The following is a 14,714-nucleotide window of genomic DNA, read 5'->3' as shown; positions in this document are numbered from 1 at the left end:
AAGGTTTTACCTAGACAAGACCAAACCTATCCGTAAATCTGAACAGCTTTTCATCTCCTTCTTGGGACCAAAAATGGAGGAGGCTGTTTCCAAGGTTACATTATCAAAATGGCTAAGGGACTACATACATGCCACTTATTCCCTCCATAATGAACCCATGCCAAAAGTTAAAGTCCACTCCATTAGATCTATGGCAACTTCTATAGCATTCCATTCGAGGGCATCCATGGATGACATCTGTGCAGCAGCTACTTGGGCTAAACCTCATACCTTTATCAATCATTACAAATTGGACTTGGTCTCCAGGGGGATAGCTGTCTTCAGCCTATTGGTACTCAGGAATGTTTTCCCATAAGGGCCGGCCATGGACCTCAAGGTAGCTTGGGATTCTGTCCCATCGGTGATGAATTGAAAGAAGATTAACAACATCAGATAAAGAAGTTATGTCTTACCATAATGTTCCATCTGTTTTGTTCATCTTCTTTCATTCATCACGTCCCACTCTCCTTCCCCTCCAAAGGCTCCTGGGGGATACTATGGGTCTAAGTGGTGCACTAGGGTACTTGTGTAGAAGTGGCCTTGGCTTTACTTCCTTTCATAGCAAACTCGATCTGAGATAACAGGGAGAAGGGCATTCTGGGTAGAGACTTAGTTTGAGAGTTTTTTTGGCTGGCGCGAGCTTGGTAATAGGCCAACTTGGTTCCGAGGGCTTGGAACCGATCCCATCAGTGATGAATGAAAGAAGATGAACAACACAGATGGAACGTTATGGTAAGATATAACTTCTTTTTTTTCCCTTTCAAATCAGTTTATTAGGCTGATTTAAAGTTCCTGACATTGAAAACAGTGTTAACAGCTGCTCTGATTGTGGCTAAGAGTGTCTGAGTTGCAAGCTCTTATAGTAATTCAACCTTACCTCACCTTTCATAAGGGTATGTTATTCGTAAGAATGGGACCCTTTTACTTCATGCCAAAAGTGATTTCAGAATTCACTTTAAATCAGTCTATTAATTTCCTTGTTTCTTTCCTAAGCCAAAAAATAAGGGAGAGAACATCTTGCATATCTGGATATCCAAAGACAATACAGTTGCATACTGAGAGAACAAAGGACTTCAGAAAGTCCAAACATCCGTTCATTTCCTGTGAAGGTAAGAAAAAGGGACATCCAATGTCAAAGCAGATTATTTCCAAATGGCTATCCCATGCTGTTCATATTTATTTTTCCATCATGAAAAGATCCCTCCCTTCAAGGTCAAAGCCCATTTTACCAGGGGTATGGCTGCTTCTTCAGCAGCTTGGACATCTGTACCCATTTTCAGTAAGCATTACAAAACTGCTTCCTTCTCCTGGTCAAGAGCAGGTTTCCCTAGGACTGTTCTCCAGGGGCTTCTGGACTCTGACCTTCTTTTTCCTCCCTAACTATCCAAGTGTTTGATAATCATCCTATGTAGCTTAGGCTTCAACAGTGATGCAGTATGTTCTTAGGTGTTTACCAGGCTAACGACCACAAGGGCCTTTTTAAGCCCAGCCATGCATCCCAAACATCTGACAAATTCTGATGCCCTTGATAAGTGTAGAGATGAAACATTTACAAGCAGGGGCCTAGGATATGATTGACATAGTACCATTATGTAAGTAAACTTGCCATAACAATAGATGTTCAGATAGACCACTGTTTCACTTTTGCATTATTAACAGACACACTCTTTCTTGACCTTCTTGTGTTTTTTTTTTATATGGCTTATTATTTTACCTTATCTATCTGCCAGGGTGGGTTTCCCCTTATGTCCGCATTTTCTCCTTTCTCCTAGCACATAACTTGGTATCTTTTATCTCTAGCCTCCCTTCCTGAGAGGCAAGAAAGCTCTGAGTTTTGATGCCCTTATGTCTAGTTTTATACCAGCTTGCTCTTATGCCTCCTCAGATGTAAAGGCAAATGAAATGTACCCTAAAACTTTCAATGCTGCCTGAAACGTAGACTATGGAAGAGTTGCAACCTTCCTATTTCAACACTCTGAGACTCATTGTCCCAGATGAACAAATAAGAGGATGAATTTTTACTCACTGATCTAACCCATGAATAAGTCTGTCATTACCAATTTTTAATCTGTCAAAGATGCCAGTTCCTTTACATACTCTAAAAATAATTCCAAAAATGGTTCAACCAAAGACAGTGGTTTTACCTAGCATCTTGACTTGTCATGTTAACAGATTAACTGCAAGACCAATATTGCACAAGTGCCAAAAAGCTTTAAAGAATTATGTTTTAGCACTCAGATGTTATGCCTACTGAAGTAATGAGTGGTATTTCTGAAATTGCCATAAAAATGGAAAGCACCAACTATCAGTTCCATGTGGCAGTGGGCTATAGAAGCAGACTGATCAGTATTATGGATTTTGCCATGTCATTCAGAAGAGTAGATTGGTTAAACACTGTTATGCTTATAAAGGATAAACTTTCAAAATCCTTGGACAAGCTAACATTATAAGAATAATTTACCTTTTGGTGACACAGAAGAGGAAAGGAGAAACAAAGTGGATGAGCCAGGTTTCAAACCTGATACTCCAACTTCAGCAACACTGATAGCTCAAAATAGAGACTATACCTCACCAGGTACATTTATTAATAACATGATGTTATGTTTTTCAAATACTTAGCAGTAACCATATAAATTGCATGTACTAAATTATAACTAATGCTGTTTTAAAAGTGGTCATATTGCAGGATTTCAGTTTTTATGTCTGAAAGATGCAGGTGAACTTCCTAATTCAAAATGGAGTATTCACCTGTCTGTGTACTGCATTTCACTGTGATACACTATCATCTGACACTGTACATCCCATATTTTAATTACAGTGTAAGCACTGTAAGATTTTAATCCTTTTTACTGAATTCTAATTCATCTTACTGAATTACATTCTATATGTTTATTCAGTAGTGTTTTAAAAAAACATATCTGAAATTCTACAAAGTGGAGATAAAAAACTCTTAAGAAAGCACTATGTTCACCTTGGACAATAAAGACCCATCAAATAAAACAAATAGACTTTATTGGATTTAGCACTTTCATCCACTTGTCCCATGGACTTCCTCAGAATCTGAATATGTTTTTTTAAGTAAGTGCACTTGAAGTGTCACTATTTAAAATGAACATTGTTGATTGGATAGGAAGGTGTATATAATCAATATTCATGATGTAAGAATTCAGATTCTGAGGAAGTCCACGGGACGAGTGGACAAAAAGCGCCAAATCCAATAAAGTCTATTTGTTTTATTTGATGGGTTTTTATTGTCCGAGGTGGACATAGTGCATTCTTAAGCATTTTTTTTATCTCCACTTTGTGGAAGTTGTAGTTGTGTTGGAATGCTTGAGCTGTTTGGTTCTTCATATCTGAAATTCTCCTATGTATAGCCAGCTATAGACCCCCCTGCATGACTCAGGACACTGACTCCTCCTACCTGGACCTACTTGTCTCCATCAAGGTATCCCCTAACACCCTGCTCCTTAGTGACTTCAACTACTCCACTATAGACTGGGTGAACTATTCCTGCACTAATGCACTCATGCAATGATTCCTTGACTTCATCAGTTCTAACTGACTAGACCAGCTTGTCTCATCCCCCACAAGGGGAGATAACATTCTGGACTTGGTTCTCACCAGCATGGGTGACCGCTGCACCACTCCCATAGTATGTTCTTCCCTGGTGAGATCAGATCATTTGTCTGTCACATTCATAGTTTCTATCCCACCCCCACACCCCCCAGCCATAACCAGGCTAAAAAACTTCTCAAAAGCTGACTACAACCTCCTAAGGAAGGGTGTCAGTAGCTTCATATCACCCTCCACCCCCCAGAGGATGCAGACAACTATGCTGAATAGTACGCCAGTGCAGTATACAAGCACCTGTACAACTGTGTGGACTCACCCCAACCCAACAAAACTAAAATCTGCTCCTCACGGAAACACAACCTGTCTGGTGGACATCCTCTGTCAACAGGCTTTACAACAAAAGGAAGAAACTGTTGTCCAAGGGTAAAAAGGAACAAATTCCAAATTGGAAAAACTCCCTCCTCAGCCTCAACAAGCAAATTAGATTACTAGTAAACCTCCAAAGCCAATTATAAGTTGAAACTAGCCTCTAAAACAAAGGGAAACCACAAATCCTTCTTCAGTTACATCAGCAACCTCCATGGCAAAGCCCAGGTTTGTTCTGAATTAGTACTTAATGGTACCACTTGCACTGATCCTGTTGACTTAGCCAACCTGCTAGCTGATAGGTTCAATGCAAACTTCACCCCCCTATCCCCCCAAAGGCTCATTCAGCATCCCAGATATTGTCCCACACCTCACATCTCCATAGATCAAGTGTTAAAGGCCCTATCCAAGGCAAAGAACACAGCTTCCATGAAACCTGATAGTATCCCAGGCTGTATTCTGCACCATCTCCAGGAAGAACTAGCTTCACCATTGAGAACCCTATTCAACTACAGCATAATTACAGGCTTCATTCCCGCAGAGTGGAGAACTGGCACTGTCATCCCCTTGCACAAAGTTGGTGCCACTAAAGACCCAGAAAACTATCACCCCATTAGCTTAACAAGCCTGATCTGTAAAACCATGGAGCTTATTATTATGGAGCTCATAAATAAGGACATAGGCAATCTCCAAGCACTTGACCCCACCCAATTCAGATTCGTCTGGGACAGACCTTGCCTATTGAACTTGGTTGACTTCTTTGAGACTGCCACCAAGGCCCTGGATGAAAGAAGGTCAGTACATACAGCTTAACCTTGACTTGGCCAAGGCCTTTGACACAATCCCCCACTCCAGCATCATCAAAAATATAACACAACTTGGCATAAATCCCAATCTCATCAGGTGGGTGGCTAACTGGCTCACGAACAGGACCCACAAGGTCAAAATAGGTGCCACCACCTCCAACAGCAGACCTGTCACTAGTGGTGTTCCCCCAGGGATCTGTCCTGGGAATCCTACTGATTGGTATCTACTTCTCAAAGGTCCAGGCAAAGACAAAGGGCCTGTGGTTGATCAAGTTTGTGGATGACTGTAAGTTGGGTGCTGTCACTGACTCCCCAAATGATGTTAACATACTGCAAGAGGGTCTCATAGCTACAAATAACTGGTGCCAAAGTCATGGCCTTAAGTTAAATGCAAAAAAAATGTATTATCATACCATTCGGCAAAAGCACAGCCCCTACTGATTACCACATCAACGGCAACCCCCTAAGCACACAACCTGTAGTGACAGGCATGGGTACTCAGGTTGACAACAATCTCACATTCGACCATCATGTGACGGCAGTGGTCAGAAAAGCCTTTTACTTGGTTCATCTCATAAGTAAAAGGCTTGTATCCAGAAAAAAGGAGGTTATTACCTCTCTGTATGCCTCCCTTATTAGGCCTATAATTGAGTGCAATCGCCCATTTGTATGTACCTCTCCAAACACCTGCATCAACTGGAAAGGCCACTGAAATACCTCACAAAGAGAATCCAGGGCTTCCAACACCTGTCCTATGCAGACAAGCTCAAATCACTGTCTTTCTACTCTGTATCATACAGATTGCTGAGGTGATCTGTGTCTCGGCTACAAGGCAATATTGGACCCTGACCTACTAGAGATGCTCCATATCCGTAAGGCTACCTCCTCACGCATTAGCTGCTCGATAGGCCTAAATCTAATATGCAACATCAACAAAACCTGCTGGAGAGACAGATTTGTCTCCCAGAGACTGCCCCTTCTCTGGAATAGACTTTCCATACGTGTCAAACAGAGACCCTCTTCAAGAGCAACCTTTATGAGTGGGTGGGAAACCACAAATTTGTCCCGGGGTTCCACCTTTGTCCCTCATTGACAGGGATGACAGGTGCTGACTGAGGTTTCTTTTTTAGGGATAAAATCTTGGCTAGGCTTGTAAGGGCCCCAGGGCCATTAGCCTAGTAATCTGCAATGATCCTATGTGCCTCTAAGAGACGTTTTAAACTTAGCTAGTTGTTAGACATTTACTCTGTTCTTGTAATTGTGTCTTAAAGGGTACATGTTCACAGCATAAATATTCATGTGATGGGCTGAGTTTACTCTGTGTTCGTATTCATACAGAAACAGTTAGTGCCTTTAAGTGAAATAGCTCAGTGAGCAGTTTCACTCAGGGAGTGACTGATTCAGTGACATGTAACACCATTGCAGTATCTTGGAAGATATTGTGGTATGTATCACTTGCAAATCACTGCATAATGACTTTTAAATGAGTGTCAACCTGCTAATAAGCGCAACAACAACCATATTAGCATGATTCAAAAACATAAAAATAAATGTAGCATCTTTTTAAGCAACTCAGAGTGTATCAGTAGCCATTATGTTGCATGCCACCATCATCCGTATCACAGAAGGGTCCTTCAGTATCTGACATGCCATCACCTTGTGGACAGAGATATATGGGAGATGGTTGACTGGTGCCATCCTTGGATGATGTCAAGGTGGATGTGTGGAATGCCTATCCTAGTGGACACAAAGATTTGTGTAGTATTAACCATTTTCCTATAGAGACTTTCCAGTATCGAGCTGGAGATGTGTTAAGAGTCCCACAGGAGCAGCCTTGCAAATCCTTCACCAGTTCCTAGATGTAATTCTGATGCATATGGTGGAGCAGATGTGCTTCCATGGATATAAGATAAGACAGCCACCACCATGTGGGCATTGTACAATATTGCCTGTTTCCTTGAGGTCCTTTGGGACATTGACTGCATTCACATCACCATAAAGGTCCCACATAGCATCCAGTATATCAACTGGAAGAGTTTTCACTATGTCAGTTGCCAGAGTGTTATGTGTAGTGTGTCTGTTCACTACACTAGCAGTTCCCATGAATCTCACATCTGACACATATGCAGCTTACACCAAGGTTTCATGTGGGAGGGCTTTCCACAGGGCCATCTAGTTGGCAGGTGCACAAACCGCCAACCCTAGAGCTCATAATGGTGTAGTGATATTAATGTAAACATCAGAGTGCTCATAAAGGTATTGTTGTGTGTAACAGGTGATGCCTGATATGTCTTTAGTCATGGCTAATGGTCCGTATCCACAGGCCCCAGACAGAGTTTGAAAGGGCATACAGCACCACAGTAGTGCAGACACAGAACATTGTCAAGTACATGCTTAAGAGTGCTGGAGTTTCATTTTTGCTGCCCTGAAACACCTAATGGTGTACTGCAGTACACTCCTGAGACATGCTGCAAGCTATTTGTGGTATGCACCAAGCTGCACAATGAAGTGCTACATAAACAGTTATCACAAGGGGAGATCATAGCACTAACTGATAGTGGTGTGCCAGTAGTGGAGGAGGAATAGGGTGAGGAGTCAGGGAGAATACAGCTGCAGTAGGCTCCCATGTGAGGCAGAGTTGAGTGTGATATATTTTGGCACCGGCAAGGAGATAGTGTCTGGTTCACAACTCTGGGTCATGACAGGACAAAAGCAGAGCAAAAGTGACAAATGCATTTACACATCCATGCTATGCAGTACAGTGCATGGACTGGCCAGACCTTACATCAGGCATTACCTAATCCTCATGAGGTATGATGGGGGCAGGCTACTGTACTTTTATTTGGCATAGGTGGGGGTCAGAGTGGCATCGAACAACAACAACACCAGCATCGGTGGTGGGGTCATGGATGGTGCCTTTGGTAAGCCTGTACAAAGCTAAATTGTTATGGGGTGTCAGAGATCATGTCCTCAGGTAATGGTGCGGAGTTTCTAAGGGTAGAATGCTGACCAAGTGTAGCAGCTGTCTCTGCAGATGCAGATGAAAATGCATGTGGTTCAGGGGAGGCTATAACATGTATGTTCCATATGCAGGATTGTAACACCTTCTTTGTAGTCATGGCAAGTAGGCTGGCTGTTAGTACGTCCTGTATGGCCATGAGTATGTGTCATTCAGTGGCATATACCAGGAGTAATCTGCTGTAGAACTCTGTAATCCTGACTGTGATGTGTGGTTGAGCCTGCAGTAGAGCTGGACTAAAAACGCTGGGTATATCTGTGGAACCTTCCATAGCCAACATGGATGAATGTGACAGTGGGCCAGAAGACTGACATCCACATGCACATGAGCAGCCACATCCAAGGGTGGAGGCAATTGTGAGGCCAACGTATCATCCCATGTATGTGTGAGTTACCAGGACTTGAGGTGGAGGCAATAATGGGAATTAGTGTAATCTGCAGTGTGCAGCCATCCCCTAACTTGATTATGTCTGCCATGTGCAAACAGCTGTAGAGACCCACTTATGGCTTCCAAGTGGGCTGGCATTCCTTACAATGATTGGAGGTATTCACATAGGCCATACACATCTTCGCAGGCCACACAGCGCACTGAGTGCCTATGGCATGGTCCAAGTAGCATCCATTTCTGCTTTGATCACAACTCTACACATTTCCGGGTTGATGCCTAGGATAACCCCAATATCATATGGATACCATCAATGGGCAACAGTATATCTTTTTCCAGTGCCATGTATGTCTGCAACTCAGAGACTGTGTATGTGTGTGTCTCATACTCTGGTGATGTTTCTGCTGCTCATATATGATGCATAGCATGACATCTTTCACTGATCACTAACGATGCATGAGGTCTATCCAAAGCCTCTGCAGTCCTCTCAGCTGTGGGGGGTGTTCTTTACAATACCATTGTATCCTCTTGACTCTGCCATGTGCACAATAACATCTGTGATGACCCACCACTGGACCAATAATCAAGGAGCCTCAATCCTCACCACTGGCAACAATGAGGGGCGTACACTGGATGGATGACAGGTATACACACACTATTTCCAGATGCAATTCTCTGCATCAAGTGCAATTTCCCTTAAGAGCACACAGAGACTGCAGTCAGTCTGGGGCTGGTTTCTCCCTCTTTCTCCAGATCCCCCAGTAAGACTCCCCACTGGCACAGCTATAGAGTTGAGATCTCAGCTGAGTGGCCAAACCAAGACCTCCAGCACCCTCTCTGTCCAACCAGTGCTTTGTATCCCTGCCCAAGTAGCTGACGCCCACACACTCTTTGAGGTTTGACTTACACACACACACACACACACCTGGGAAAGGCTGGCACAGGTTTACTAGCTATGCACCCTTTTGCCCAGTCTGTAAGGCAGTTATCACTGCCACTAGCCAACTCCTTATCAGCTACTGTAAGGCCCTTAAAGGGTGTTCAGTCTTGCTGTGTAATATTAATATTAATACAAATGGTAGCTTGACCAAGAGCAAGGCCATTAGGAGTGCCCCACACAGTGTCACCAAATAAATATGCAAGTACTCTCAAAACTTAAATATCCCTACACAGATCAGCCACAGTGAAAGATTTAAATATGTTTAATAATAAATAATAAAAGCACAAGACAATGCTAAATATATATTCATAGTGACATATGAGTTCAAAACCACAGGAAATATTTAAAACAACATTGCAGGACAGTCTCAAATAAATAAGCAAAAATATCTGAAATAAGCTTCACCGTACTCCTGACTGAATCTAAGAGAATTACTATAACCTAAGAACTTATTATTATAGAGCAAGGCAGATGTTGTGAATGGTTCTTGTCAGGTCCAAGACAGAATACAGAATGTCCTGTCTCTCAAAGAGACTTCTTAAATTAATACCTCAAATATTACTGCTGGGATAGCTTGCAGAATGACATAATTTCTTGTCATCTGACTCTATCCCAGGTGAAACCCCCACTGCTGAAAGCTAGCATTATTTAGCATCTACCTGTGAAAATACATAGACCGCAGATCCTTGGCAGATGCTGGAAGTCATAAAACAATTACATTTCTTCATGTTTTCAAAACTAGTAATTAGTTCACTCTGAAGACAATACAGAAAGTCTTTCAGCACAAACTGTCTCTAGCTGCCTTGAAAACTGAAAGATACCATCTTTTATTGCGTAGCCATAAATTAATTTAATTTCAGCTATTTTTCTGGTTAACCTCCTGTATTCCAGTTTCCACTATTAAAATACATACATTTAAACAGTTACAATAGTGCATGTACCTTTCTGTTCTTTTCCAGTAGGGCACACTGTGGTTACATTTTAAGCACACACACATTATAAAATACCTTTTTAACACACGTCTATACAGACCAGTTTGATATACACATGGCATACGGTAGTAACACAAGCATCTTATATAAATCATGTTGATATTCACAAATGACATATAGTTATATATACAAATTCCAAATAGCTGTGCTGGCAGTATCTCCCTTTGGTCACACCATCATTCTCACCCTCTATAGGTGGGCTGACCTCAGTTATGTGCAGATCTGTTCTATTGGATCCTGTCCCTATGGAATCTGTGAATGCATACAATAACTGTGTGTATGCTGGAATATGTATAACTTCACCCCTAACTGTGCGTCACACAGACAGCTGCATACCAGGAGTATACAAAGGCTATGTGTATTTTCATATCTGCTGGGGCAGGATGTGTTTTTCACAGTTACGATATCTCCAGGTGACAGAAAGGCATTATGTTGTATGTGAGTACACTACATAGAGTTGCTTACCATTGTTGACTTGCAGTGGCATGTTGCACAACTCAACTTGTGCATCCTCCACAAACATGCAAGTAGATGTCATCTGTGCTGCAGGTGTTTAGAGTTGAAGCCCTAATGTTCCTGGTTCACAGTAAGACGATAGTGAAGTCTGCATATGGTAAGCAGATAAGCTACCAGGGTGCTACAGGCTGACATGTGCCACTATTCACTTGGAGTATCCACAGCAGAGACTTGGGCAGTCCTGACCAGTTTAGCTCCACATCTAAATGACCTTCCACAGGCAGTGTTTCAGTGTCACCACTGAGTGTTATTAAGAAATACTCCCAGTCTATGAGCTGATGATGTGTGGTGGAAGCAGCCCTAGTAGCAGACCTAACAGCAGCTGTGTTTTTTGTCTTGTTCCTTACTTGCAGAATCATGTCAGTAACGCTGTGATGCATCTGCAGCACTATGGGGTTGTGTCCACAAGCAGCATTTATCTGCTGCTTCATTTTTTGCAAAGGCTGGTTCCCGTACCTACCTTATACAAGCCATTTGTCCATAGGACAAGCATTGAAATATCTGTATCCTATGGTGTAAATTTTTCAGTTTGCTGTTATTCTTTTGCCGCTATGATAGCTTTGGCATACCCGTGTGAACACACATGGATTAGTGTGTGTGTGCGTGTGTGTGTGTGCGTGTGTGTGTGTGCGTGTGTGTGTGTGTGTGTGTGTGTGTGTGTGTGTGTGTGTGTGTGTGTGTGTGTGTGTGTGTGTGTGTGTGTGTAGCTATCTATCTATCTATACAAATAACTATATCTATATAGATACAGATATAGCTATAGATACATACACACGCACATATAATATTTCAGTACTGGACTGTTCATGTTGAACAACATCCATTGCCAACTGCTCCACCACCCCTGTGGTAGATATTTTGCAATGCAGTGACATAACTGCTGTGACTCTCTGCCAAGCCTGGTTACCTGGGCATGTGGTCCACATATACTTGCCCTTGGTGCAGTGCTTACCACACAGCCCATAAAACTGCAGGCACAGTATCCACTTCAATGAAAGTCACCATCCCCTGTGTGTATGTCATCATTCATGCCTGTTTCCCATGGCCTGCAACAGCTGAATCCCAAAGGACTGTAACCTGATGTGTTTGGATAGTGAGGCATGGATGACTGTTCTACCCACCAAGGGAACAACTGCTGTTCCTCCTTTTCCCTATGGTCTTGGTGTTTGCTTGTGCTCTTCTCTCACAGCACTGTAGTATTTCTTACCTTTCCCTTGTGTCCTAATTGAGTTGGCCCCAACACAGTCTAGCAAATCTCTGACAAGTCCATTGCAGTGTTATCACACAGAAATCAGTATGGTTTGACAGCTGTTTGTGACAGCCATAGAGGGTTGTCCCTACAACATGGTATACATTGCCAGCATTCTTGTCTGTTGGAGATTTCCCTATATTTCATTACCTAAAATATTCTATAGATACAGTGTTCTATCTGTTTCTGTATTGAGTCTCTTGTAGTATGTTGATCTCACTGTTTAGCATGCTGTTAAGGAGCTTGTAGTGCAGTGATTATGCTAACAAGGCAATGCAGTGTGGTGTTCTCTGAATCTCACCAATAATACAATGCATTATTAGTTCTGTACCATGCCATGTCTGCCTTGTGCATGTGCACTATGTCCAGTTATAGTGCTTGAGGCTTTGTATTTGGGCTGTGCTGCAGTAAAATAATAACCTTTTCCACTGTGCCATCCAGCTGCCTGTAATGGCCATGCTTTGGCATGTAGCTCATGTAGGTTGTGAGTTTCTATGGAACACGACAGTGCAGCTTTTGAGAGATTGACTTAATTCCATAAATGGGTATCATGGTACCCTGCTGTCTGTCAATGCATGTCAAGTGGTGTCTGCATCAAACAATATCATGTACCAGCTATCGTCTGCCCTCTTGGACTTAACCTGGTAAGTGGACAGGGCCTCTGCAGGATCTGAGTGTAGCTGGGCTCCTTCATGGTGCAACAGGGACACTAAAATGTTTCTGCATTTGTTGTATATGCACCACGGGGAGTACATTCTGTTAGACAGCTCTTAAGGTCTCCTGTATAAAGCTGATATCCAGCCCTGTCTGCCCAGAGTAGAGAATGAAGGCACGGGTATCTCCCACTCTGGTCAACAGTGCCAACACAAATATAGTCATCTGAGGAGACACCACTCTGATCTTTTATGGCAGTGAAAAGAGGAGATTAGGGAGAGACAAAGAGGCTATTACAATTAAGATTAATTTAATTTGAGTCATGTTACAGTAGGCCATCATGTATAGGTTATTTTTGCTGTCCATGGTTATGTTTTGCTGAATGACGTGTTTTTATATTTTACAGCTGAGGAGAAGAGAGTTGAAATTTGACTTGCCTGCTAGGAGCAGCAGACTAGACTCCCCAGACATCATGGTAGGTTTACCGTATTGCTACCAGATCTATGTCCCTGCTTCACCAGCGTACCATAGCACTGCCACTTCTGCATTGTTGTTTAAAAGCTAACCATTGCTTGCAGGACTGCTTTATGGCTTTAAATGCATGTGTAATTATACTACTGCCCTTACCTGTGCCTGTTATTGCTGATATTATCATATCTGATGTTGTCCTATTTTCATTCATTCCTCAACTGATGGGTTCAGATTCAATACTCAAATCTGACTCGGCTGTTTCTACCAGATCATTGGATCCTAGAACTCGTAAGCTTTTCCCTTTACCCGTAATGCTCCACCAACCTGATGTACCTCAGATCTCATTAGCCACCATTAGGTATCAAATGTGGATTCCTTAGCACTTGAGCATTATTTGGATAGTTTCCATTTTACTCCTGTGTTGTTAGTTAGTTTACATTTCCTTATACCTGTCTTCTTCCTCCCACACATAATCTACTGAATTAGTTTGTTCTATTTTAGCTACAATTTTTGGTACTTCTGTCTGTACTATTGTTGGTATCATTCTGTAGTCTTCTAAGCATTTCTGCTACCATTGTTGGTAGTTTTTCTCTCCTTTTCTTCTTTCTTCTTTAAAAAAAAAATTCTTTATAGCCTGTTAGAGTAGTTTTTGCCACTTATCAAGCCCAGTTAAGTTGGTTGTTAATTCTCTGTGCTTTAATGTGTGTGGAGTTGTTTTTAGCTAAAATGTCTGACAAATCCTCTGGGTTCATATGTTTCCTGTGGGCACAAGCTTCTAACCTCAGATACCCACAGGGAATGGGTGTACTTTCTGGGTCCTGCACACATTGAAATGGACTGTTGAATCTGCTCCAGTATTAACACTAGAGCCTTAACAGATTGCAGAAATTAGTTCTGTGAGGTCTTTTATCTTTAACAACTTCTTCAGTTGCCGGGGCTCAAACCCCCTCAAAAAAGCCAGAAAAAAGTAAGGCAGATACTTTGTGTAAAGAAAAGGAGTCCAGAAAAAGGTCTCCTGACTGATCTTCGGCATCGACATTGGCTCCCTCAATGGAGTCTCCTGCTAAGGTTCATAAAACGTTGGATATAATGGTTTCTGATCCGACAGCTGAAAAAACAAAGTCTCATCAGATCCAATCTCTGCCACTTCTGTTGGATCAGATTCCATTCAGTCTCCCTTCTCCATTTCTAGAGTGGTTGCCTCAAAGATATTCTAGGCCTTCTTCCAATATGTTTTCTCTTAGATCCTCCAGAAGTATTTCAGAAGCATATGTGGACAGAATGATGAGGAAGTTCCTCAGAGCACAGGTATAGATGGGGTTTCTCCTGGCTCCAACCCCAACCGGGCCTGTGAGCCGACTTCTGTCTACTTCCCCTCTAGTATCTCCTTCTCTGATCTGACCTTCTGTTTTGGAGCCTTTTGGTCTGAGATCCCTGGTAGTGTCTGCTTCAGATCCAGAGAATATTTGCTCTTCAACTCCAGTGTTTCCCCTGAGCTGACCAGAGCTCCAGATCCGGGGGATTGGAGTTGACTCCGAAAATTTCAAAGCCATCTTTTCCCTTTGGAGCTTCAGCACATGATCACTCAGGTCTTACTCCCTCCTTGGGCAGCATGCTGGAAGGGTTACAGGACTCGATGATCCGAGATGTTATGGCTTCAGAGCAGTCGACTGCTGTTTCCTCTAGGCATTCTGCTTTTGAGATT

The 14,714-nt window shown here is 42.4% G+C and overlaps 1 protein-coding gene across 1 annotated transcript in view; it reads left to right on the top strand.

Moving 5' to 3' along the window:
* The window catches only part of LOC122807215 (tubulin polyglutamylase TTLL13-like), a 2,572,017-nt gene that overhangs the window by 2,010,696 nt on the left and 546,607 nt on the right, over nt 1–14,714 (top strand). Inside the window, exon 13 of the mRNA XM_044078283.1 lies at nt 12,945–13,013. Coding sequence (XP_043934218.1) covers nt 12,945–13,013 — 69 coding nt within the window. The remainder of the gene's footprint in view (nt 1–12,944; nt 13,014–14,714) is intronic.

This window comes from Protopterus annectens, chromosome 7.part0 (genome assembly GCF_019279795.1).
Source record: "Protopterus annectens isolate FY-2018-M chromosome 7.part0, PAN1.0, whole genome shotgun sequence".
In the NCBI taxonomy this organism is placed as follows: domain Eukaryota; kingdom Metazoa; phylum Chordata; order Ceratodontiformes; family Protopteridae; genus Protopterus; species Protopterus annectens.
Note: the sequence above shows the minus strand (reverse complement) of the source record. Positions and strands in the feature narration are given on the sequence as shown.